Source organism: Sminthopsis crassicaudata, chromosome 5, assembly GCF_048593235.1.
Source record: "Sminthopsis crassicaudata isolate SCR6 chromosome 5, ASM4859323v1, whole genome shotgun sequence".
NCBI lineage: Eukaryota > Metazoa > Chordata > Mammalia > Dasyuromorphia > Dasyuridae > Sminthopsis > Sminthopsis crassicaudata.
The window spans coordinates 88,823,304-88,846,805 of record NC_133621.1 but is presented as its reverse complement, the minus strand read 5'-3'; the positions used below and the strand labels follow the sequence as shown (position 1 = coordinate 88,846,805).

The window sequence follows — 23,502 nt, the reverse complement described above, 5'->3', positions numbered from 1 at the left end:
TTAGCAAATTAAAATTTTTGAATTTTTACCTAGAAAAAAAGGGCAGAGTAAGAGTAATATCAGAGAGATTTTTGTAAAGACGGGCCAACTAATACACTATGGATGGAGCTGTGAACTATTATTCTGGAAAACTTTTTTTAATTATGAAAAGAATGTAAATAAAACATTCATACTCTTTGAGATAGAGATTCCACTGCTAGGAATATATATGCGTGTGTGTGTGTGTGTGTGTGTGTGTGTGTGTGTATACCCCAAGGATATCAGTGACAAAGAGAAAGGCTCCATATACTTAAAAAGTAGCACATGGGAAAGAACTAGAAACAAATTGGAGAATGACTAAACAAATTGTGATATATTAAAGTATATATATATATATATGTACATATATATATATATTAGTAAAGGGATATTACTGAGCTAGAAGGAAAAAATACAGAGACAAGAGAAAATATATGAATGATATAAAATGGAGCAGAACTAGAAAAACAACACACAAAGACCACAATAATGTAACAATCAAAAGAGACAGAGTTGGAATTATGCCTAAAAAGTTACTTGACTTGTCTGATCTTTGATCCAGTGAAACCAAATAAGTTTATACCCCAAAGAGATAAAAGAAAGATGAAAAGGACCTATATGTATAAAAATATTTGTAACTGTTCTTTTCATGGTGACAAAGAGCTCAAAATTAAAACAAATCGGGAACAAATTATAGTATGTGAATGTAATGGAATATTACTGTGCTATCAGAAATGATAAAGAGAAGTTTCAGAGAAACCTGAAACAATCTGTATGAACCAATAAATAACAAAGTGAGCAGAACTGGAACAACTTATCTAATAATAAGACAATGTAAAGAGGCAATAATGGCCCAGGAGATAGAACGCAGGGCCTAGAATTAGGAAGACTTGATATCAAATTTTGTCTCAAATATGTACTAGCTAGGTAACACAGGGGAAATCAATTTCTCAACTTCTGTTTGCTTCAGTTTCTTCAACTGGAAATTTAGTTTAATAATGCACCGTCCAGAGTTGTGATAATCAAATCAGATAATATTTTTAAGGTGCTTAGCACTGTGCCTAGCACATAGTAGGTATTCAATAAATGATTGTTTCCTTTTAAAGACTTAAGAACACTAATCAATGCAATGATCATCCCCAAAGGAATCATGTTAAAGACAAGCTGCACACCTCCTGATTCCTGAGAGTTATGACAGATTTGGAACAGAATGAGATGTTTTTTGGACAAAACCAATATGGGAATTAGTTTTGCTTGATCAAGCACATTTGTTAAAAGGGTTTCCTTTTTAACAGATAGGAAGGTAAGGAGGTAAAAGAAAGCACCATATACACATAATCAAAAGTAAATGTTGTGAAACACTAAACCACAAGCAGAAAATACAGAGATACTCCCAACGCATCCTTTTGTAGAGTCAGATAAGGAGGTAGGAAGAAAAGAAAATACATTTGTGTTAATTTACATAAGTAAAAAAAATTTAAACAAACAAATAAATAAATAAGGGGTACCTAGACGATACCGTATCAGCTATAGCACGGGTCCTGCAGCCAGGAGGTCCGGAATTCAAATTCAGCCTCAGACACATAATATTTACTGTGTGGTCTTGGGCAAGTCACTCAACCCTAACTGCCTCACACACACACACAAAATTAATAAGTTAATTTAATTTAAAAAAACATAATAAGCAAGATTGAATGGATTTAAAGAGGAAATATGTGAGGGCACCAATTCTTTTCAGAGGAGGGTAACTATGGGTGTGAAATAATGTTTATTTGAAGTACTGGTTAGTTTTGCTGAACTAATTTTCTCTTTTTTATTCTTTTTATGAAGGTTAACTTTCTGGGAAAAGGGTTGAAAAATGAAAACTAGATGATAAAACAATATCAATAAAAACAGTTAAAAAATAACCGAATAAATAATTTGTTCTAGCACCTATTCTAACTGAACTCTTTCAAAAGAGACAAGAATGAGATAAACTGTAAGTCACAGCTCAGATTATGCATTAAGATTTACAAAGTTCTTTATATATAGTTCTCATATTTGTTCCTCAAAATGATCCTGTGAAGAAAAGTGGGAATTATGATTCCCACTTTATAGATAAAGAAAACTGAGGTTCCCTGTCCATAGTAATAGCAATATAGAAATGATGATCAAGACTTTGCTATTCTGATTAAAACAATCATCTAAGCCAATTGCAAAGAATCCATGATGGAAAATGATATTTCCTCTAGAAACAGTACTGATAAATTCTGAATGCAGGTTGCTGCATACTTCTGTTATTTTATTTTTAATGTTTTACTTAAAAAGTTTTTTTTAAACATGTATTGGGAAGTATTTAACAAAGTAAATAAAATAATTTAAAAACAAAAGATTGATGTTTAGAGAAATTAAGGGACTTTCTAGATTCATCTAGTTGTACTGTGTCTGAAGGAAGATACAAATCTAGACTATCCCTAAAACAATGAACAAGCATAAAGTTAAAATTTGCATCACATTAATGAAAGGACATTTTAAAATTGAAGTATGATCTTATAGGAGTTAAATGTATAGACATGACCAAAGGGAAGTTGCTACTTTTATAAAAGTTGAGAAAGTCTCACAAAAGAATTGAAAAGAAGGCAGAAAAGGGGAAAAAAAAAAGTACATAACTGGTAGAATTAGAAAAATAAACTATTTATAGAGTAAGACTGAGGTACTAGATGTTGGAAATGGGATAACTGAAGATATTTAGTAAATGGGATAAGGGGAAAGATCCTAGCTGAGGAAATTTTATAACAGGCAGAAGTTCAAGTTCTCTGAGCCTTGTAATAGGGGAAAGCTAAGTGGAGTGGCAATAAATAATAGGAAGGGAGAATGCAGGCAATGGTTAATAACAGCTGACTAACTTTTGGCTGCTCTAATAATACTTCTCTACCTTTTAAGGCATGATCTATATATTTGAATTTAGGTTTCCTTTGCTGCTTTAAAGAATATTTGCCTTCAGGGTACTGAATAAGACCATCTGTTCAAAACAGTTTTTATCTAAATAAGATGGAAATCAATACTCTCTGACTACACTGCTAAACTGCATTGTTTCTAAGCATATACTCTGAGGACAGTTCATGGAACATTTAATAGAAAAGGAAAAAAATAAAAGTAACCTATTTATCAGTTTATAAAACTGAGGTAACTTTAGGTTGCAAAATTTTCTAATAGAAATTTTCATTGGTACTTCAAAAAAAACTGAACACTTCTTTTTAGTTTGAAAAATCCCTTAAAAAAAAACCCCAACTATTCTAATAAAATGGATTCATTAAAAGACCCAAATAGAAAATTGTTAAACTATACTGGATTATTTGCCATCTAGGGGAGGAAGTGGGGGGAAAGGAGGAAAATTTGGAACACAAGGTTTTACAAGGGTCAATGTTGAAAAATTATCTATGCATATATTTTGAAAATAAAAACCTTTAATAATTAAAAAAAGAGATTAAAAAAAGAAAATTGTTAAACATTTTATATATAGTTAGTAATTTGCAAGCTACTAGAGGAAGAAAAAAATTATATGAAGCTTTCCATAAGGCTAGTTTCTAGGTAGTAAAAGAAGTAGTAATTATCAACATGAATTTTAATAATCAGACTTCATAAAGTATAATATTTTCTGAGAGCAATTTCTGAGCTGACAATTAAAAATAAATTATACTCATTAGTTTTTTCTGACTCTTACCCCTTCAGGTTTATACAAGGTATATATATATATATGTTCCCCCCCCCCCCCTTCTTTCTGAGGCTGGGGTTAAGTGACTTGCCCAGGGTCACACAGCTAGGAAGTGTTAAGTGTCTGAGACCACATTTGAACTCATGTCCTCCTGAATTCAAGGCTGGTGCTCTATCCACTGCACCACCTAGCTGCCCCCCAAGGTATTTATTTTCAAAAAAACAATGTACATTATTCCTATAATGTATTGGGCAGTTTACTGCTAAATACTAAAGACACAAGACACTTTAAAAAAGTGAGATTTGGGGGTAGCTAGGTGGCACAGTGGATAGAGCACCATCCCTGAATTCAGGAGGACCCGAGTTCAAATCTGGTCTCAGACAATGAACACTTCCTAGCTGTGTGACCCTGGGCAAGTCACTTAACCTCCCAGCCTCAGGGGGAAAACAAAAAAAAAAGTGAGATTTGAACCATAGATTCCAGACTTCATTCCATAAGCCACTACAGGACTTTGGACAAGTCATATTTTCTCTGGGTTTTAGTTTTCTCTTCTGTGAAATAAGGAGTTGGATCAGATCCTAGAATATTTCTTTAAAAAAATTTTTTTTAATTTATTTACTTATTCATTCATTCATTTATCCATTTATTTATTTTTATTATAGCTTTTTATTTACAAAATATATGCTTTTTTTCCAATTTTTCTCCTCCTTCTCCCCACCCCCTCCCCCAGATGGCAGGTAGGCCAATACATGTTAAATATGTTAAAGTATATGTTAAATACAATATATGTATACATGTCCATAATTATATATACACATATCCATAGTTATTTTGCTGCACAAGAAGAATCAGACTTTGAAATAATGTACAATTAACCTATGAAGAAAATAAAAAATACAGGTGGACAAAAATAGAGGGATTGGGAATTCTATGTAGTGGTTCATAGTCATCTCCCAAAGTTCTTTCGCTGGGTGTAGCTGGTTCAGTTCGATACTGCACTATTGGAACTGATTTGTTTCATTTCATTGTTGAAGAGGGCCACGTCCATCAGAATTGATCATCATATAGTATTGTTGTTGAAGTATAAAATGATCTCCTGGTCCTGCTCATTTCACTCTGCATCAGTTCATGTAAGTCTCTCCAGGCCTTTATGAAATCATCCTGTTGGTCATTTCTTATAGAACAATAATATTCCATAACATTCATATACCACAATTTATTCAGCCATTCTCCAATTGATGAGCATCCACTCAGTTTCCAGTTTCTGGCTACTACAAAGAGGACTACCACAAACATTCTGGCACATACAGGTCCCTTTCCCTTCTTTAAGATCTCTTTGGAATATAAGCCCAGTAGTAACACTGCTGGGTCAAAGGGTATGCACAGTTTGATAACATATTGTGCATAGTTCCAAATCACTCTCCAGCATGGTTGGCTCCGTACAAAGTTCCATTAATAATGTATTAGTGTCCCAGTTTTCCCACATCCTCTCCAACATTCAGCATTATCTTTTCCTGTCATCTTAGCCAATCTGGCAGGTGTGTAGTGGTATCTCAGAGTTGTTTAATTTACATTTCTTTGATTAATAATGACTTGGAGCATCTTTTCATATGGCTAGAAATAGTTTCAATTTCTTCATCTGAAAATTGTCTGTTCATATCTTTTGACCATTTATCAATTGGAGAATGGCTTGATTTCTTACAAATTAGAGTAAATTCTCTATGTATTTTGGAAATGAGGCTTTTATCAGAACCTTTGACTATAAAAATGTTTTCCCAGTTTATTGCTTCCTTTCTAATCTTGTCTGTATTAGCTTTGTTTGTACAAAAGCTTTTCAATTTAATATAATCAAAATTTTCTATTTTGTGATCAAAAATGATCTCTAGTTCTTCTTTGGTCACAAATTCCTTCCTCCTCCACAGGTCTGAGAGGTAAACTATCCTATGTTCTTCTAATTTTATTTATATTCTCATTCTTTTTGCCTAGGTCATGAACCCATTTTGACCTTATCTTGGAGTACAGTGTTAAGTGTGGGTCAATGCCTAGTTTCTGCCATACTAATTTCCAATTTTCCCAGCAGTTTTTGTCAAACAGTGAATTCTTATCCCAAAAACTGGGGTCTTTGGGTTTGTCAAACACTAGATTGCTATTTTTATTCACTATCTTGTCCTGTGAACCTAACCTATTCCACTGATCAACTAGTCTATTTCTTAGCCAATACCAAATGGTTTTGGTAACCGCTGCTTTATAATATAATTTTTGATCTGGTACAGCTAGGCCGCCTTCGTTTGATTTTTTTTTTTTCATTAGTTCCCTTGAAAGTCTTGACCTTTTGTTCTTCCAGATGAATTTTGTTGTTATTTTTTTTCTGATCCTAGAGTATTTCTCAAACTCAACTCTAAAATGTTGTTTCTAGAACTATAACATCAAAAATAACAGACGTATACAGTAACAGGGGTTTTTTTTTTTGTGTGTATGTGTATGTGTCTCAATCATATATATGAAGATTCACAAAGAAAAATGATGTAGAAAAGTTTTATCTATTTTTTCCTTTTTTAAAAATGCTAAATGAAACAAAAGAAGACAAACAATTATTTGATCTTACAACAAGAGCATACCATTGAATTAATTATCTTAACTTTCAGCCTTTCTATTTGCCTAGATTTAAGCCTGTGTGTGGTTAACTTAACCCCCAGTTACAAAAGTCAATCTTTTTTCTTAGGAAAAAAAAAAAGACAATTATTCAATTAATTAAGCATTCATGAATTGCCTAATATCATCCTGTCAAAGATATTTTACTGTCATTGAAGAGAATTGGCACAGAATCCAAGCTAAAGAGGGATTCCAGTTTAGACAGAGGAAAAAACCAATTATTTTCTGATACTCCTACATGTATTCCTATATATAGACTATTACATGAGATTAAATGTTCAATCTAATTGTAACTTATCCATTATTTGTGTGTGTGTGTGTGTTTTTGTGTGTGGATCTTAGAAACTATAAGTAGGAAGTGAATAGGATTCAGAATTAAATAAGAGAAAGGCACTAGAGATCATCTCTGAAAAAACTCTCTTCTTTAACCAGGTCAAACTTTGCCCTAAAACAGACCCATATCTAATGGGTCTAATAAAAAAAAATCTAATAAAAAAATTGGGAAGGACAAATGCAGTTTCAGATTGTTGGACATCCTGAGCTAACAAAGAGAACTAAATGAGTTAGGCTCAGGAGAAAAATAATGAGTAGAGCTACAAGTTATCATCTACTTACAAGTAGTAAGGAGGTAGAAGTAAACAGAATTTCCAAGGGAAAGATATAAAAAGACTAAGGATAAGCCTGAAGCTGCCCACAATCAATGGGACTAGAAAGAGAAAAAATTAGATGAGTTTTCAAGGAGGTTATCAAAAAAGAACCAGCACAAAGCAGTGCCAACAATGCCCCTGGAAAAAGATGATATCAAAAAGGGATTGTTAGTGTCAAATACTGAAGAAAGATCAAGATAGATGAGTGAAAAACCCACAGAATTTGGCAATTTGAGTCATTAATGATCTTGAAAAGAATGGTTGGCTGGGAAATCAGATATGATGAGGCTTAAGGATTGTGTAGATAAAAAGAAAGCAGACACAATTTATATAGTTTACTTCTTCTAGAAATGTGGCTAAAAAATAAGAGACAGATGGTAACAGTTTAAGGGACCTTCAGCATCAAAAGGATATTTTTTTGGAGGACTTTGACCAGAAGAGTCACTTATCTGTTGAGATGGGAAAAAGAAAGAAGATAGCTAAGGATAAAGAAAGATTTAAAGAAATGGAGAAACACAGCTGAGAAAACAGAAAGAATATAGCTTTAGTGTTATCAGTAAAAAATTTTTTTTGATTAAAGCTATTTATTTTCAAAATATATGCATATTGTTATTGGGATTATATCCCAAAGAAATACTAAAGAGTGGAAAGGGACCTGTATGTGCCAAAATGTTTGTGGCAGCTCTTTTTGTTGTAGCTAGAAACTGGAAGATGAATGGATGTCCATCAATTGGAGAATGGTTGGGTAAATTGTGGTATATGAAGGTTATGGAATATTATTGCTCTGTAAGAAATGACCAGCAGGAGGAATACAGAGAGGCTTGGAGAGACTTAAATCAACTGTTGCTGAGTGAAATGAGCAGAACCAGAAGATCACTGTACACTTCAACAACAATACTGTATGAGGATGTATTCTGATGCAAGTGGAAATCTTCAACATAAAGAAGATCCAACTCACTTCCAGTTGATCAATGATGGACAGAAATAACTATACCCAGAGAAGGAACACTGGGAAGCGAATGTAAATTGTTAGCACTACTGTCTATCTACCCAGGTTACTTATACCTTCGGAAGCTAATAATTAATGTGCAACAAGAAAATGGTATTTATACACATATATTGTATCTAGATTATATTGTAACACATGTAAAATGTATGGGATTACCTGCCATGGGGGGAGGGAGTTGAGGGAGGGAGGGGATAATTTGGAAAAATGAATAAAAAAAATAAAAAAATATATGCATATTTTCCAACTTTCACCCTTGCAAAACCTTGTGTTCTAGAGTTTTTTCCCCTTCTCTTCTCTCCACTTTTTTTTTCCCCTTAGTTGTTAAACATGTGCAATTCTTCTCTCTATATATTTCCACAATTATCATTCTGCATAAGAAAAATCAAATCAAAAAGGGAAAAAAGAGAAAGAAAAAAAAGCAAGCAAACAACAATAAAAAAGATGAAAATACTTTTTTGGGGATACAGGCCCAGTAGAGATACTGCTAGATCAAAGGGTATTTGCACAGTTTGATAGCCCTTGGGCATAATTCAAAATTGCTTTCCAGAATGGCTGGATTCTTTCACAACTCCACCAACAATATATTAGTGTCCCAGTTTTCCCACATCCTTTCCACATTCATCATTATCTTTTCCTTTCATCTTAGCCAATCTGACAGGTGTGTAGTGGTATCGCAGAGTTGTCTTAATTTGCATTTCTCTGATCAATAATGATTTGGAACATTTTTTCATATGACTTATCAGCAAAATTTCTAAGGCAAAAAAAGAATGAGCAAAGAAGAAAAGAAGATAAAACTGAAATGAATTGAAAGTAGTTGTTTTGAGGAGGGCAGTGATAAAAGAAAGAATATAATTATGAAGACACAGATGACAGAATAAATTTAAAGCAAATTCAATTAGCTCAATTTCATGAGAGGCAAATGGTGAGGAAACCATGCTTACTTACACTTTTGCTAAGTTCTAACTCAATCGTTAATGAAGTACAGCTATGCTTAGCTTACAAAAGGGTTCTGTTCCAAAAGTTTGTGTGCAAGTGAATTTTGGAACTCTAAATTCATTTTCTCCTTGAAAAAATGTTACACTGGACAGTTCTTTCCTAGGTCAACCCACAAAATTCCAATTTAATCCAACATCTATCAGAAATTTAGTATTGGCCTCATGACCCTGGATAATTCACTTAATAGTTCAATGCTCTAGGAAACTAAGAATATAAATTTTAGAGAAGGTGATAGGATTAAGGGGAACTGGAAAAGTCTTCTTAGAGAAGGTGAGATTTTATCTAACATTTCTGAGACAGAGTGAACTGTGCAAGGAGACTCGTCATTGGATTTGTGAGTAGATGGAGAGAATTAAGGTTTAAGACTGAAAAGATAGTAAGAGGTTGAAGTTATATTTGATCCTGGAGGCAATAAGGAGCCACTGGAGGAGGAGAGGAAAAAAAGAGGGAGAGGAAGGGAAGAAGGAAAGGAAAGAGACAGTAACATCCCCTATGACTTACTGTCTCCGGTACACCACTCTTTTCAGTCACTTAGGCTGGGCGATCTAGGGGTCATGGGATCGACTCCTTACTCTCCCTTCTTCCCGTACTCAATCTTTTGCCAAGGCCTGTTGGTTCTACTTTCACTCTTTATTATATATGCCTCCTCTCTTCTGACACCCTGGTCCAGACCTTCTTCACTTCTCCCCTGGATTTCCAGTTGCTCCCTGCCTCTGGTCTTTCATTCCTCTAATAAACTTTATTAGGGTAAGCAATGTGTTTTTGTCTTTCTTTGAACTCCCAGTGCTTACAACAGTACCTGACTGTGACTGGCATCCTTGCTATTTCTCAAAGAAGACAAATCATTTCCTGTCTCTGAGTATTTTCACTGGGTATACTTCATGCTTGGAACACTTCCTGTTCACCTTCTCCTAGTTTTCCTGGCTTCCTTCAAATATCAGCTAAAGTTCCACCTACTTTAAGAAGTTTTTCCCACTTCTTTATAATGATACCAGTTAACACATATGGTGTCAGGAACTGTGTTAAGAGCTAGGGAGGGTTACAATAACAAACAAGCAAAACAGCCTTAAAAAGTTCATATTCTAATACAATTCTTTGTAAAGAGAAACTAGAGTTGGAAAGGTGAAATAAAAATGGTAGATTTACTGCAGCCATCTCTAGCATGGAAGGAGAAAGCCTGGGACTTGCTAAGAGAAGGTAAAATTTTAGCAATTCATATTAATCTGTTCAAACACCTCCAAAGGCTCCTATTACCTATCAAATAACCTCTAAATTCCTTCAAATCTCTCCTTCATTGAATAAAATCTATCCACTTACACACTACTTAGGTCACCATGCAAGGTTACTTGAAAAGTGTAAGTTTTACCTCCTTCAAGTCTTATTTCCAAGTACATGAGTCCAGTGACTCAGAGTTTACTGTCCATTCTCTCTATAAAGTTTGCATTTTCAGACTTTGTATATGTGCTTATGCCATCCCCTCATCCCTAACCTGGAACTCTGCCCTTCACACCATTCCCCTTTTCAAAATTTAGCTCAGTTGTTAATCCCTCCATAAACTCAATTCAAAAAACATTTTATGAAATGCCTGTTTTGTGCAAGGGATTGTGGCAGGCACTCAGAATATAAAGAAAAAAGCTACAGTCCTCCTGTTCAAGGAATTGAAGGGAGAAGTGGACACAAGACACAAAAGAAAAAAAAAAAAAGCAAATATATAGTCATATAAAGTAATTTCACTCATTCTAATCATAGGGAATATGCAAAGGCACAAAAGCAAGATGGAACATCATGTTAGCAGGCCTGTTTGACTAGAATTGACATAGTGCATTGCAAATATAATGAAACACAAATGGTAATGCTGATGGGAGCCAAATTAGGAAGGCTTTTAAACAGTAAGAGGAGAATCTGGATTTTATTCTAGAGGCAACAGGGAAGCTATTAACTCCTTCTGCCCATCTCCTCCTTCTACTTTCCTTTGTACTTAATGAGTGCTTAAGTAAACTAAACTCTCGGAAACTGGAAACCCCCAAGTTAGACATGTTTCCCCCTACTTCACACCTTTCATAAATGTTAGAAAATAATGTGTGGGGCAGATCTGGTGCAAGGCCCCTGGCCCTCCCCTCCTTCCCAATGAACTAATCAGAGACACCGTCAGGTACAAAGAGAAAGCATTTATTTAATCCCTGCTGGGAGAGGCCCAGACACACCTGGGAGCCATCCCAACTCCCACTGTGTGCTCCTGGAACCTGGCCAGCTTCCGGCTAGTCCAGGGTTTAAAAGCAAAAGACTAGAGCTTCTCATTGGATACACAACAAGGAAGGCCTTACCATCCCTGACCAATAATCGCCAATGCTGGCTGCCTCCCAAAGGTCATGTCACTTCCTGCAACTTCCGGTATCACAGGGTTCAAAGTTTATCCCTTCAGAGATCAAATGACCTCCCCAAGGTCCCAGAGTTCAGGTAACAGGGATCATGTGACAATGCTAAGAAATACTTCATCCAATCAGTCCCACTCAATGGGGATTGAGAGAAAAGGAAGAATTGAGGAATATGACAAAAATTATGATTTGTGTGATCACAAAAGGTTCAATAAACAGTAAATATTTGAATGTAACTCTTTGAGGGAGGGGCAGTATCATATTCCTCCTCCCTCCCATCCAATCAAAATCTTCCTCTTCAGTATAAGATTAGGAACTTCAGTTTTTTCCATGAAACTTTTCTTGATTACTCTCGGCACGGGCAATCTTTCCTTTATATTTCATCCTTTTTTTTCCCCAAAAAAAACTTTGTCCCATAATAACTTTTATTCTAGTTGTGTGTCAATCTTACTAACCAGCCACTACACAGAAGGTTCCCTAGGGACAGTGACGTCATTTTTCAAAGTTGTACTTCTAGCATGTGGACAGGGCGATGTATTTGGACGCCAGAAGAGCTGTGTTCAAAACCTGACTCATACTTCCGCGACGCTGGCCAAGTCTCAGGTCCTGAGACTACATTTCTTTATCTGCACAACCACGTCTGGTTAGGTTTTGTAACATTCTATGACTTCTTCCAGACTTTATGATTCTGTGAAACGTTTGTGAAATAGATTATTGATCTGCCTCATCTGGCACAGCGCCCTTGCACAGAGCACACTCTCGATGGATAACTGCTCAGTACGTTAATACTAGCTCTTTCCCGGTCTCTTCCCTAGCCTCCCCACTCCACTCCCCACTCCTTCCAATTTTCATCCACTTGCACCCAGGATGCCTCGGGGGAAGGGGAGGGGCAAATCTTAGTGGAAGCAGAATGGCACCATATCTCCTCTCCCCTCAGGTAGTCACACGGAAGCAGCTTAGAGCGCAGCAAGAGGTTTCAAGTCTCAGTGCGGAGGAAAGACAGGGGCAGAAAAGAGAGGGAGAGCGAGAGAAGAGAGGAGGGGGGGGGAAGAGAGTATGAGGAAATAAAAGGAGGAGGAGGAAGAGGGAGAAGGGGAAAAAGAGAGAATGGAAAGGGAAAAGAGAGGAGGACTAGAGGGATGAGATCGGAGCGAAGGGGAAAGGGCGGGGCAGAAGTGGGGGAGGAAGGGGAGGAAAGGAGCTGCAGCCCCTCCCATTCGGAAGCTCCCCTAGGAGGGGTTACAATTCCCGCCTCCGCCCCCAGCAGGTCTCTCCCAAGGTGCCCCGCGGCGGGGATGGGACCGAGGCGACTGATTCAAAGCTCTAGGGGGACCGCGCGTAGCTCTGGATTTTAACCTTTCTTCACCACGTAAAAAAGAAAAAAAAAAAACAAACACTCCGGGGCTCACCTCGGTCCCTGACTCCGCCTTCCGGAAGTCGCCGCTCATCGCCCCAGCGGCTCTAGAGACCCGAGAGTCAACTTTCCTTCCTTCTGCGCCATTTATTGATTCCCGGGCGGGTGAGCCCCGGGAAGCGCAGCAGCCCTGCGGCGAGCATGCGCGTTGCGTTGAGCGATGCCCTGGGAGGAGGGGTCCTGCGCACGCGCGTTTTCGAATTCTGGGCCCCCTCTCTGCCCCAGCGCTGGCCTCGCTGGCTCCTCCTACCCCTATCCTGACATCTGGCTCTGCTCCCCAGCTGCAATTGTAGTCGGTTTCCTGGGTAGATGAACTGAAACAGACTGTGATACTGTTTCCTTTTTTTCGTCCTCAGTATCAGCTAATATTTCTTGAATAAGACGAGGAGCTTTATGAATGTTTACCATTTAACATACGCTCCATAAACAAGTAGGTCTTTTTTTCTCCATTCTTAATAAAAGCAATTGTATGTGCATGTGAAATGGTTACTTTTAAAAAAAAATAAGAATATATATGTATATAATTTACATATAAAGTTTCTTTCACAAGATATCCCCACACCATTGAAACTGCACATACTTTACCATGCCTTTCACTTCCAGAGTGACATGGAACATTGGAGTTTTTAGAGGGGAAAAAAATGGTGGTTAATTATTAGAGAAGTACCTGCCTGGCAAAATGGCTTTTAGAACTCATTTGTACCTAGACTAAAAGAAAAAAAATTCCAGTTTGAGGTTTTTCCACTTCCCTTTTCCCCAGTCAATGTGTCCTATTTATTTGCATTCATTCAATACATATCTGTTAAGGATCTACCATGTGTTGAACTGATGTTACTCGAAGCCAGCAGAACCAGGAGAACATTGTACACAGTAACAGCAACATTCTGCAATGATCATCTATTACAGACTTAGCTGTTCTCAACAACACACTGAATTAAGACTCATGGAAAATGCCGTCTACATCTAGAAAAAGAACTATGGAATCTGAATTTTACTCTTGGTTTTTCTCACATGACATACGGAAATAGATTTAAATTAATTGTATATAATGTAAATCAGATTGTTGCTGTCTTAGGGAGGAGTAAAGGGGAGGAAGGAAGAAAAGAAGCTAAAAATCTTAAAATAAAGGTATGTTGAAAACTATATTGATAGATACTATTAAGTGGGGGGAAAATGGATCCACCATATATGATGCATTTGTCCTATCCTTTGTCCAATTCTTGAAGGGTTTTGCCCTCGGTTTATTTGTAGTTTTTGACTGAAGACTATCCCTCTTAAGACACTTTTGCACTGTAACAACTATGTGTTTTCGCATCATCCTCCTCAGACTCACTGAATGTCCTATCACAGTTTTCAACTACCTCCATCAATCTTAGATCTTTTGCTCTCTTTATACTGGTAAACTATAATTGGTAATTCCATCAGCTCTTATGGGTCCAATTGTCATCTCTCATAGTGACTCCTAAATGTCTTTAGCCTATATTGACCTCTCCTCAACTACAGTTCTGTATTATCTACTGTCTGGTAAATACCTCTACCATAACCCAAAGACCTCTGAACTCTTATTCACCTTCCAAAACATCACTTTTTTTTTTTTTTTTTTTTTTTTTTAGTGAATGAAAATTGCTGAGCAAAAACTAGAGCTGCAAATTATGTTTTTTTTCCTTAAAAACTTAAGAAAGCTTAAGGGAAAAAAACCAAGCAGCTTCATAACAATGTTAGGCTAGAAAAAAAGGGGACTGTACATGAAACTATAAATCTATTATATATAAAACTTTCTTTTCCTTTAAATATATATCATAGTTATCATATAACTTTCTTTTTCCTCTCCTCTTCCCCTTAGATGGCAACCATTAGACACAAATAAGTGCACACACACACATACACACACACACACACATATATGTGTATAGTATATATATATATATATATATATGTAAACCCATACTATATACAGTGCTGTTTATTAGTTCTTTCTCTGGATACAGATAGCATTATTCTTCATAGGTCCTTTGTCTTTAAGTATTTATAATAGTCAAAATGACATTGTCCATGGATGAGACAGTACAATGGTGAAGTGGATAGAGTTCTAGCCCTGGAGTCAGGAGGATCTGAGTTCAAGTATGGTTTTAGACATTGAACACTTCCTAGCTGTGTGATTCTGGGCAAGTCACAACTCCAACTGCCTCAAAAAAAAGTCTTAGTTATTTAAAGTTGTTCTAAAAACAATATTGCTGTTACTGTATATAACATTTTCTTGGTTCTGCTCATTTTGCTCTTCATTATTTTATGTAAATCTGCCTATATCCTTTCCTTCTCATTTTTATTGAGGGCACTGCTGTCTTTTTGGCCACCCAAATTTGTAACCTTAAAATAATTCTTGTTTTTTTCTTTTTCATCAACCTTCTATATCCTTTCTGTTTTAGATAAGGTCTTATAAAACCTACCTCCACTTCTCTCTACTCACAAAAGTGTTTCTCTACTTTACTCTCATTATCTTTCATCTGCACTTTTGCACTAAACTCATACCAGGTCTCCCAGTATTCTCTTTCCTTTTTCCATTCCATCCTAAACTGTTGCCCAAAAGTATTGAAAACATTCTCCCAAATAAAGTTCCCCTCCCATTATCTTGAATTAAAAAAAAAATATATATATATATATATGTATATATATATATTTCCTATGTCAACTTCTTTAAAAATCATAGTAAACTCCTGAAGGGTTTGGACTGTCTCCTTTTTTGTCTTTATAGCCTCAGGGGCTAGCATTATATCAGACACATAAGAAGAGCTTGTGTTCTTTAGTTGATTGATTAAGGACAATTCTAACTTTCCTTCAAGCCAAGTTTGGATAAAGACTTCTTTCATATATCCTAGAATTTCTTGTTTAGATGCTGTTTAGATTTGATGCCTTCTAAGATTCTTTCCAGCTCTTGAGATTCTGTGATTCTGACCCACTGAATTTAAAAATTATGCTTTTCTTTTATTTATTTATTTATTATTATAACTTTTTATTGGCAGAACACATGTATGGGTAATTTTTTTACAACATTATCTCTTGCACACACTTCTGTTCTGACTTTTCCGTTCCCTCCCTACACCCCCTCCCCTAAATGACAGGCAGTCTTATACATGTTAAATATGTTATAGTATATCGTAAATACAATATATATATGCAGAACTGTTAGGGTTGAGGGCAAATCTCAAGAGCAGAGTTTGAGGCACTCCGAGGCTTCCTCTGCCTGAGCCCAACAGGGAGTTGATGGCATTGAGTAAGCCTCATCCAACGAGGTGGAAGCCCTCCTCACTCTTGATTGATTATGCACTTGACTCTGATACTCTCTGACATGTGACCTGGGGACTATAGAAAAAGGAGTTGTAGAAAATAGATTAGATTCATTATGCTTTAGGATTAGAGCATTAGGATTGAGGGAACTATATGTAGTGAAGTAGTAGAATAAAGATTTGTTGCTGCATATTCATGTGTATCAGGTGTTCTGTGAGGGACCTCTTGAAGTCATTCTTCATTCAGATAATCGAAACCGTGACATCTGAAGACCTGGTGAATCTAAGAGCCAGTTGACCCTGTTGAAGTGAGCAGCGGGAGTTAATGCAGAACCATACAGTTCTCTTGTTTCACAAGAAGAATTGGATTCAGAAGGCAAAAATAACCTGGGAAGAAAAACAAAAATGCATATAGTCCAAATTCATTTCCCTTCACTGAGTGTAGCTGATTATGGCCATCACTGATCATTTGGAACTGAATTAGATCTTCTCTTTGTTGAAGTTATCCACTTCCATCAGAATACATCTTCATACAGTATTGTTGGTGAAGTGTACAATGATCTCCTGGTTCTGTGCATTTCACTCAGCATCAGTTCATACAAGTCTCTCCAAGCCTCTCTGTATTCATTCTGCTGGTCATTTCTTACAGAACAATAATATTCCATAACATTCATATACCACAATTTATCCAACCATGCTCCAATTGATGGACATCTGTTAGGTTCTTAAGAAGTGCTAATGAGATAATGAGATATTAGGTTCTTACTAATGCTAAGTCAATACTTAACAATTCTCTAGTTCTGGCCTTTAAAGGGAGTTTTACCCCTTTGAACTTCTGGGGAGGAGCTTAATGTTTAAAAGGAGCAAGTTTATTGGTAGAAGTAATCTTCCCACAAGCCCTTGCATTATCCCATGCCCATTCTCTGGGAGGATAAAAGAGGATGGCACTCTGGAGGAGGAGAAGTCTCTACTCTAGGTCAGAGTTGGCGGCTCTCTACAGGAAGAAGAATCTGGCCGAGAGATTGAGTTGAGACAGCAGATCTCCTCCCAGAGGGCAATCAGCAGTTTCTGGAGGCAACAGAACTTTACAGAATATATATATATATATATAAAACAGAACATTACATATTGGCGCCCAACGTGGGGCAAGGACTTTTGCTTATCCTGACAAGGACTGATTCTGAGCCCTTCAGAGGAGCTAGCCCAGACCTTTGCAATTTGGCACCCGAACAGGGACAGACAAGATCCTGATTCAAGTGGAAAAGCCTCCGATCCAGATTTCAGTGGAAAAGTCTCTGACCCAGAAGCGTGAGTAACAAGGAAACTTTGTTAAACTTTTGTTAAACTTTGTTTAACTTTGTTAAAGCACTAAAGTAGAATTTCAGTGAAATGGGGCAAATGCCTTCTGTTCAAGGAAAATGTTTAGAGAGCATTATCAAGGTTATGAAAAGCCAAGGATTGATTATAATTTTGGAGGAGATTACTGAACTTTTAAAAACTGTACAGGTCATATGTCCTTGTTTTTCTCTGGAAGAAGAATTGGATCTAGATGAATGGGAATTAGTAGGAAAGCAATTAGGTGAACACTACAATTCCAAACCAAACTTAATTTCCAAAGATACACTTCATACCTACAATTTAATCTAAATGGCTTTAAAAATTGTTATTCTAAAGGAAGAGAAGAAGGAGCAAAATGGGGAGGTGTCAACTAAACTAGGTGAAAAGGATGAATCAGATAACAATGAAGGTAAGTACAATTCTGAGCAACAGGAGCATTTTCCATCTCCTCCCTCAATTAACCCTTCAGGAGTGGAGCAAGAAGGAGGAGGGGAAGAGGCAGAAATACAAACAGAATCACCTGTGAAGCAGCCTATGACAAGATGAGAAAAAGCATTGGTTAAAGCTAAGAGAGAAGGACAGGATATAAGTGATTTTATACATGCATATCCTGTGATTAAAGAGACTGACTCTGTAGGTCAAAAAAGGAGAAGATATGCACCTTTAGATTTGAATAAAATTAAAGATTTGAAAAAAGGTTGTACCCTTTATGGGGCTACCTCAGTTTATGTTAAAATGTTACTAGATGGTTTGTCTTATGAAGTTCTAACCCCGAATGATTGGAAATCCATAGCAAGGACATGTTTAGAATCTGGACAAAATTTGTTATGGCTTGCGGAGTTTCATGAATTTTGTAAAATCCAAGTAAGATGCAATATAGAAACAGGAGTTAACACACAATTCACTTTTGAGCAATTAGCTGGTGAAGGTCAATATGGAGAGAATTCAAAACAGATTAATTATACTATGACAGTGTATGAACAAATTGCTAAGGCTGCAATAAAAGCTTGGAATGTCCTCCCTGGACAGAAAGATCGGAGAAAGGCTTTCACTAAAATAGAACAAGGTCCTAATGAACCTTTTGCGGATTTTGTGGGACGTCTGCAAACTGCTGTCAAAAGAACTATTGGAGAAAATGTAGCTACAGAAATCATGACCAGACATCTGGCTAAGGAAAATGCCAATGAGATTTGCAAAAGAATTATATGGGGATTAGACAAAGATGCTCCTTTAGAGGAAATCATAAGACGATGTGCTACAGTGGGAATAAATGCTTTTTACACCCAGATTATGATGAACATGGAAAGACAGGGTCCCTCTTGGCAAAGGACTTCTAGAGAAATTCGTCAATGTTTCCAATGTAGAAAAATTGGACATCTAAGAGCTCAGTGTACATATGGAGATAGAGTGAGAAGACAGGGTAGGAGAACAAGACCCAATACCCCACGTCCAAAATACAACAGAGGATTCCATTGGGCATCAGAGTGTAGACTAATTCAGGGAAACGGGATGAGGGGCCAGGTCCAGGGCCCCAGGCAAAAAAGACTTGGAGCATGATGGAAGCTGATGTTACATTCAAAGAGCCTTTAGAAGATCAGGACTCTGATTTGATCAACCAGCAGAAAAGCAATCACATGGCAGAAAGGGATTACCTAATAAGTCAGCCAAAAGGCAATCAGATTGCAAAAATGGATTACAGTTGGGGAGAATTCAGGCCTTTTAAATCAACAGGGCTGTGTCCAGTGCAAACAACTCCAATGTAATTGCCAGATGATGAGAAGAGATTTAGAAAGTGGTAAATAGAAGGAAATTAGATAGGTTAACTGCCTGGGAGAGAGAGTTAGCTTGTATTTTAAAAGACAGAAGGAAACAGATGAAGAAGGAAACAGATAGGTGGCAACAAGCACCTGAAGAGAGACAGAAAAAGAGAAAGACCTCAAAACAAAGGAGAAAATCTAAGAAACATCTGATAATGGAAGAGCATGGCTAATAAGAAGACTGTTAAAGAACTTTAAAACCATCAGGAATCATTGGATTTCCTAACACAAGATGAGACTAATGGACAATGGACTTATGGACATTTATAAATTCTCAATTTATGATTATTTGATTATGTTATTTATTACATACTTCTAGCATGTACTATGTGCTTATGTAATCTATGTAATTAGTGTAATACCTCCCATATTGATGGATTTATGTTTCAAGGTCATGACCACCCTATGTTCTAAATCAAAAGAAAGGGGGAGATGTTAGGTTCTTACTAAGTGCTAATGAGATAATGAGATATTAGGTTCTTATTAAGTGCTCAGTTGGTACTTAACAATTCTCTAGTTCCGGCCTTTAAAGGGAATTTTACCTCTTTGAACTTCTGGGGAGGAGCTTAATGTTTGAAAGGAGCAAGTTCATTGGTAGAAGTAATCTTCCTACAAGCCCTTGCATTATCCCACCCCCATTCTCTGGGAGGACAAAAGAGGGCTGCACTCTGGAGGAGGAGAAGTCTCTACTCTAGGTCAGAATTGGCGGCTCTCTTCAGGAAGAAGAATCTGGCCAAGAGATTGAGTTGAGACAGCAGATCTCCTTCCAGAGAGCAATCAGCAGTTTCTGGAGACAACAGAACTTTACAGGCATCCATTCATTGTCCAGTTTCCAGCCACTACAAAAAGGGCTGCCACAAACATTTTGGCACATACAGGTCCCTTTCCCTTCTTTAGTATTTCTTGGGATATAAGCCCAGTAGTAGCATTGCTGGATCAAAGGGTATACACAGTTTGATAACTTATTGGGCATAATTCCAGATTGCTCTCCAGAATGGTTGGATTCTTTCACAACTCCACCAATACTGAATCAGTGTCCCAGTTTTCCCACATCCCCTCCAACATTCATGATTATTTTTTCCTGTCATCTTAGCCAATCTGACAGGTGTGTAGTGTCTTAATTTGCATTCCTCTAATCAATAGTGATTTGGAACAATCTTTCATATGAGTAGAAATAGTTTCAATTTCATCATCTAAAATTTGTCTGTTCCTATCTTTTTTTAAAATTAATTTTATAATTACAATTTTTTTGACAGTACATATGCATGGGTAATTTTTTACAATATTATCTCTTGCACTCACTTCTATTTTTAATTTTCCCCTCCTTCCCTTCACCCCCTCCCCAAATGGCAGGCAGTCCCATACACGTTAAATATGGTATAAGTATATCCTAGATACAATATATGTGTGCAGAACCGAATTTCTTGTTGCACCCGAAGAATTGGATTCAGAAGGTAACAATAACCTGGGAAGAAAAACAAAAATGCAAACAATTTCCACTCATTTTCTAGTGTTCCTTCTCTGGGTGTAGCTGATTCTGTCCATCATTGATCAATTGGAACTGGATTAGATCTTCTCTTTGTTGAAGATATCCACTTCCATCAGAATACATCCTTATATAGTATTATTATTGAAGTGTGTAATGATCTCCTGGTTCTGCTCATTTCACTCAGCATCAGTTCATGTAAGTCTCTCCAAGCTTCTCTGTATTCATCCTGCCATTTCTTACAGAACAATAATATTCCATAACATTCATATACCATAATTTATCCAACCATTCTCCAATTGATGGGCATCCATTCATTTTCCAGTTTCTAGCCACTACAAAAAGGGCTGCCACAAATATTTTGGCACATACAGGTCCCTTTCCCTTCTTTAGTATTTCTTTGGGATATAAGCCCAGTAGTAGCACTGCTGGATCAAAGCTGGCCTTTTGTAACGTGCTCTCCTGGCAGTTACAATTACTAGTCTGCCCTAGGCCCAACAGAGTACCTTTGACCACTGACCTTTGCAGTGTGAACTCTACCCGGCTCACCTCCTCTGAGGCCTTCAAAGGTCTCTGGCTACGATCTCTTGAATCTATAGCTTAATAACCGGTAGCGCACTCAAGAACAGCCACATGTAATCTTAAAAGCCTTTATTATACCTACTTACGTAATGCTCTGACTGATGCCCTGACTTGTTGGTTCCTGAGTGAACACCTGGTCAGAAGACCCATGTGTTCACTACCAAAATCCTTACTTCTTTTGGCTACCCATCTTGGCTTGGCCGCCCAGGCTAGGGAGCCAGGGTAAAGAGTTTGATAACTTTTTAGGCATAATTCCAGATTACTCTCCAGAATGATTGGATTCTTTCACAACTCCACCAACAATGCATCAGTGTCCCAGTTTTCCCACATCCCCTCCAACATTCATCATTATTTTTTCCTGTCATCTTAGCCAATCTGACAGGTGTGTAGTGGTATGTCAGAGTTTTCTTAATTTGCATTTCTCTAATCAATCTTTCATATGTGTGGAAATAGTTTCAATTTCATCATTCGAAAATTGTCTGTTCATATCCTTTGACCATTTATCAATTGGAGAATGGCTTGATTTCTTATAAATTAGAGTCAATTCTCTGTATATTTTGGAGATGAGGCCTTTATCAGAACCTTTAACTGTAAAAATGTTTTCCCAATTTGTTACATCCCTTCTAATCTTGTTTGCATTAGTTTTATTTGTACAAAGGCTTTTTAATTTGATATAATCAACATTTTCAATTTTGTGATCAATAAAGATCTCAACCTCTTCTTTGGTCACAAATTCCTTCCTCCTCCACAAGTCTGAGAAGTAAACTATCTTATGTTCCTCTAATTTATTTATAATTTCATTCTTTATGCCTAAATCATGGACTCATTTTGATCTTATCTTGATGTACGGTGTTAAGTGAGGGTCCATGCCTAGTTTCTGCCATACAAATTTCTAGTTTTCCTATCAGTTTTTGTTAATTTTTATCCCAAATGTTGGGATCTTTGGGTTTGTCAAATAGTAGATTACTATAGTTATTGACTATTTTGTCCTGTGAACCTAACCTATTCCATTGATCAACTAATCTATTTCTTAGTCAATATCAAATGGTTTTGGTGACTGCTGTTTTATAATATAGTTTTAGATCAGGTACAGGTAGGCCTCCTTCATTTGATTTTTTTTTTCCATTAATTCCCTTGAAATTCTTTTTTTTTTTTTTTTTTTCCTTTCCCCATGACTTTTTTTTTTTAATTTTATAATTATAACATTTTTTGACAGTACATATGCATAGGTAATTTTTTACAACATTATCCTTTGTACTCCCTTCTGTTCTGAATTTTCCCCTCCTTCCCTTCACCCCCTCCCCTAGATGGCAGGCATTTCCAAACATATTAAATATGCTATAGTATATCCTAGGTACAATATATATGTGTAGATCCAAATTTTGCGGTTATTGTTGTTGTTGTTGCAAAGGAAGAATTGGATTTGGAAGGTAACAATAACCTGGAGAGAAAAACAAAAAATGCTAACAGTTTATACTCATTTCCCAGTGTTTCTCCTCTGGGTGTAGCTGATTCTGTCCATCATTGATCAATTGGATTTGGATTAGCGCTTCTCTATGTTGAAGATATTCACTTCCATCAGAATACATCCTCATAGAGTATTGTTGTTGAAGTAAATGATCTCCTAGTTCTGCTCATTTCACTAAGCATCAGTTGATGTAAGTCTCTCCAAGCCTCTCTGTATTCATCCTGCTGGTCATTTCTTACAGAACAATAATATTCCATAACATTCATATACCATAATTTACCCAACCATTCTCCAATTGATGGGCATCCACTCATTTTCCAGTTTCTAGCCACTACAAAAAGGGCTGCCACACATATTTTGGCACATACAGGTCCCTTTCCCTTCTTTAGTATTTCTTTGGGATATAAGCCCAGTAGTAGCACTGCTGGATCAAAGGGTATTCACAGTTTGATAACCTTTTGGGCATAATTCCAGATTGCTCTCCCGAATGATTGGATTCTTTCACAACTCCACCAACAATGCATCAGTGTCACAGTTTTCCCACAGCCCCACCAACATTCATCGTTATTAGTTCCTGTCATCTTAGCCAATCTGACAGGTGTGTAGTGGTATCTCAGAGGTGTCTTAATTTCCATTTCTCTGATCAATATTGAATCGGAACACTCTTTCATATGTGTGGAAATAGTTTCAATTTCATCATCTGAAAATTGTCTGTTCATATC

At 36.8% G+C, this 23,502-nt stretch overlaps 1 protein-coding gene across 1 annotated transcript in view; it reads right to left on the bottom strand.

Annotated features, from left to right (window-relative positions):
- The window catches only part of XRCC2 (X-ray repair cross complementing 2), a 38,034-nt gene extending 25,072 nt beyond the window's left edge, over positions 1-12,962 (bottom strand). The window contains exon 1 of the mRNA XM_074267411.1: positions 12,801-12,962. Within this exon, the coding sequence (XP_074123512.1) occupies positions 12,801-12,839 (39 nt within the window). The 5' untranslated portion in view covers positions 12,840-12,962. The remainder of the gene's footprint in view (positions 1-12,800) is intronic.
- Positions 12,963-23,502: the final 10,540 nt, after the last annotated feature.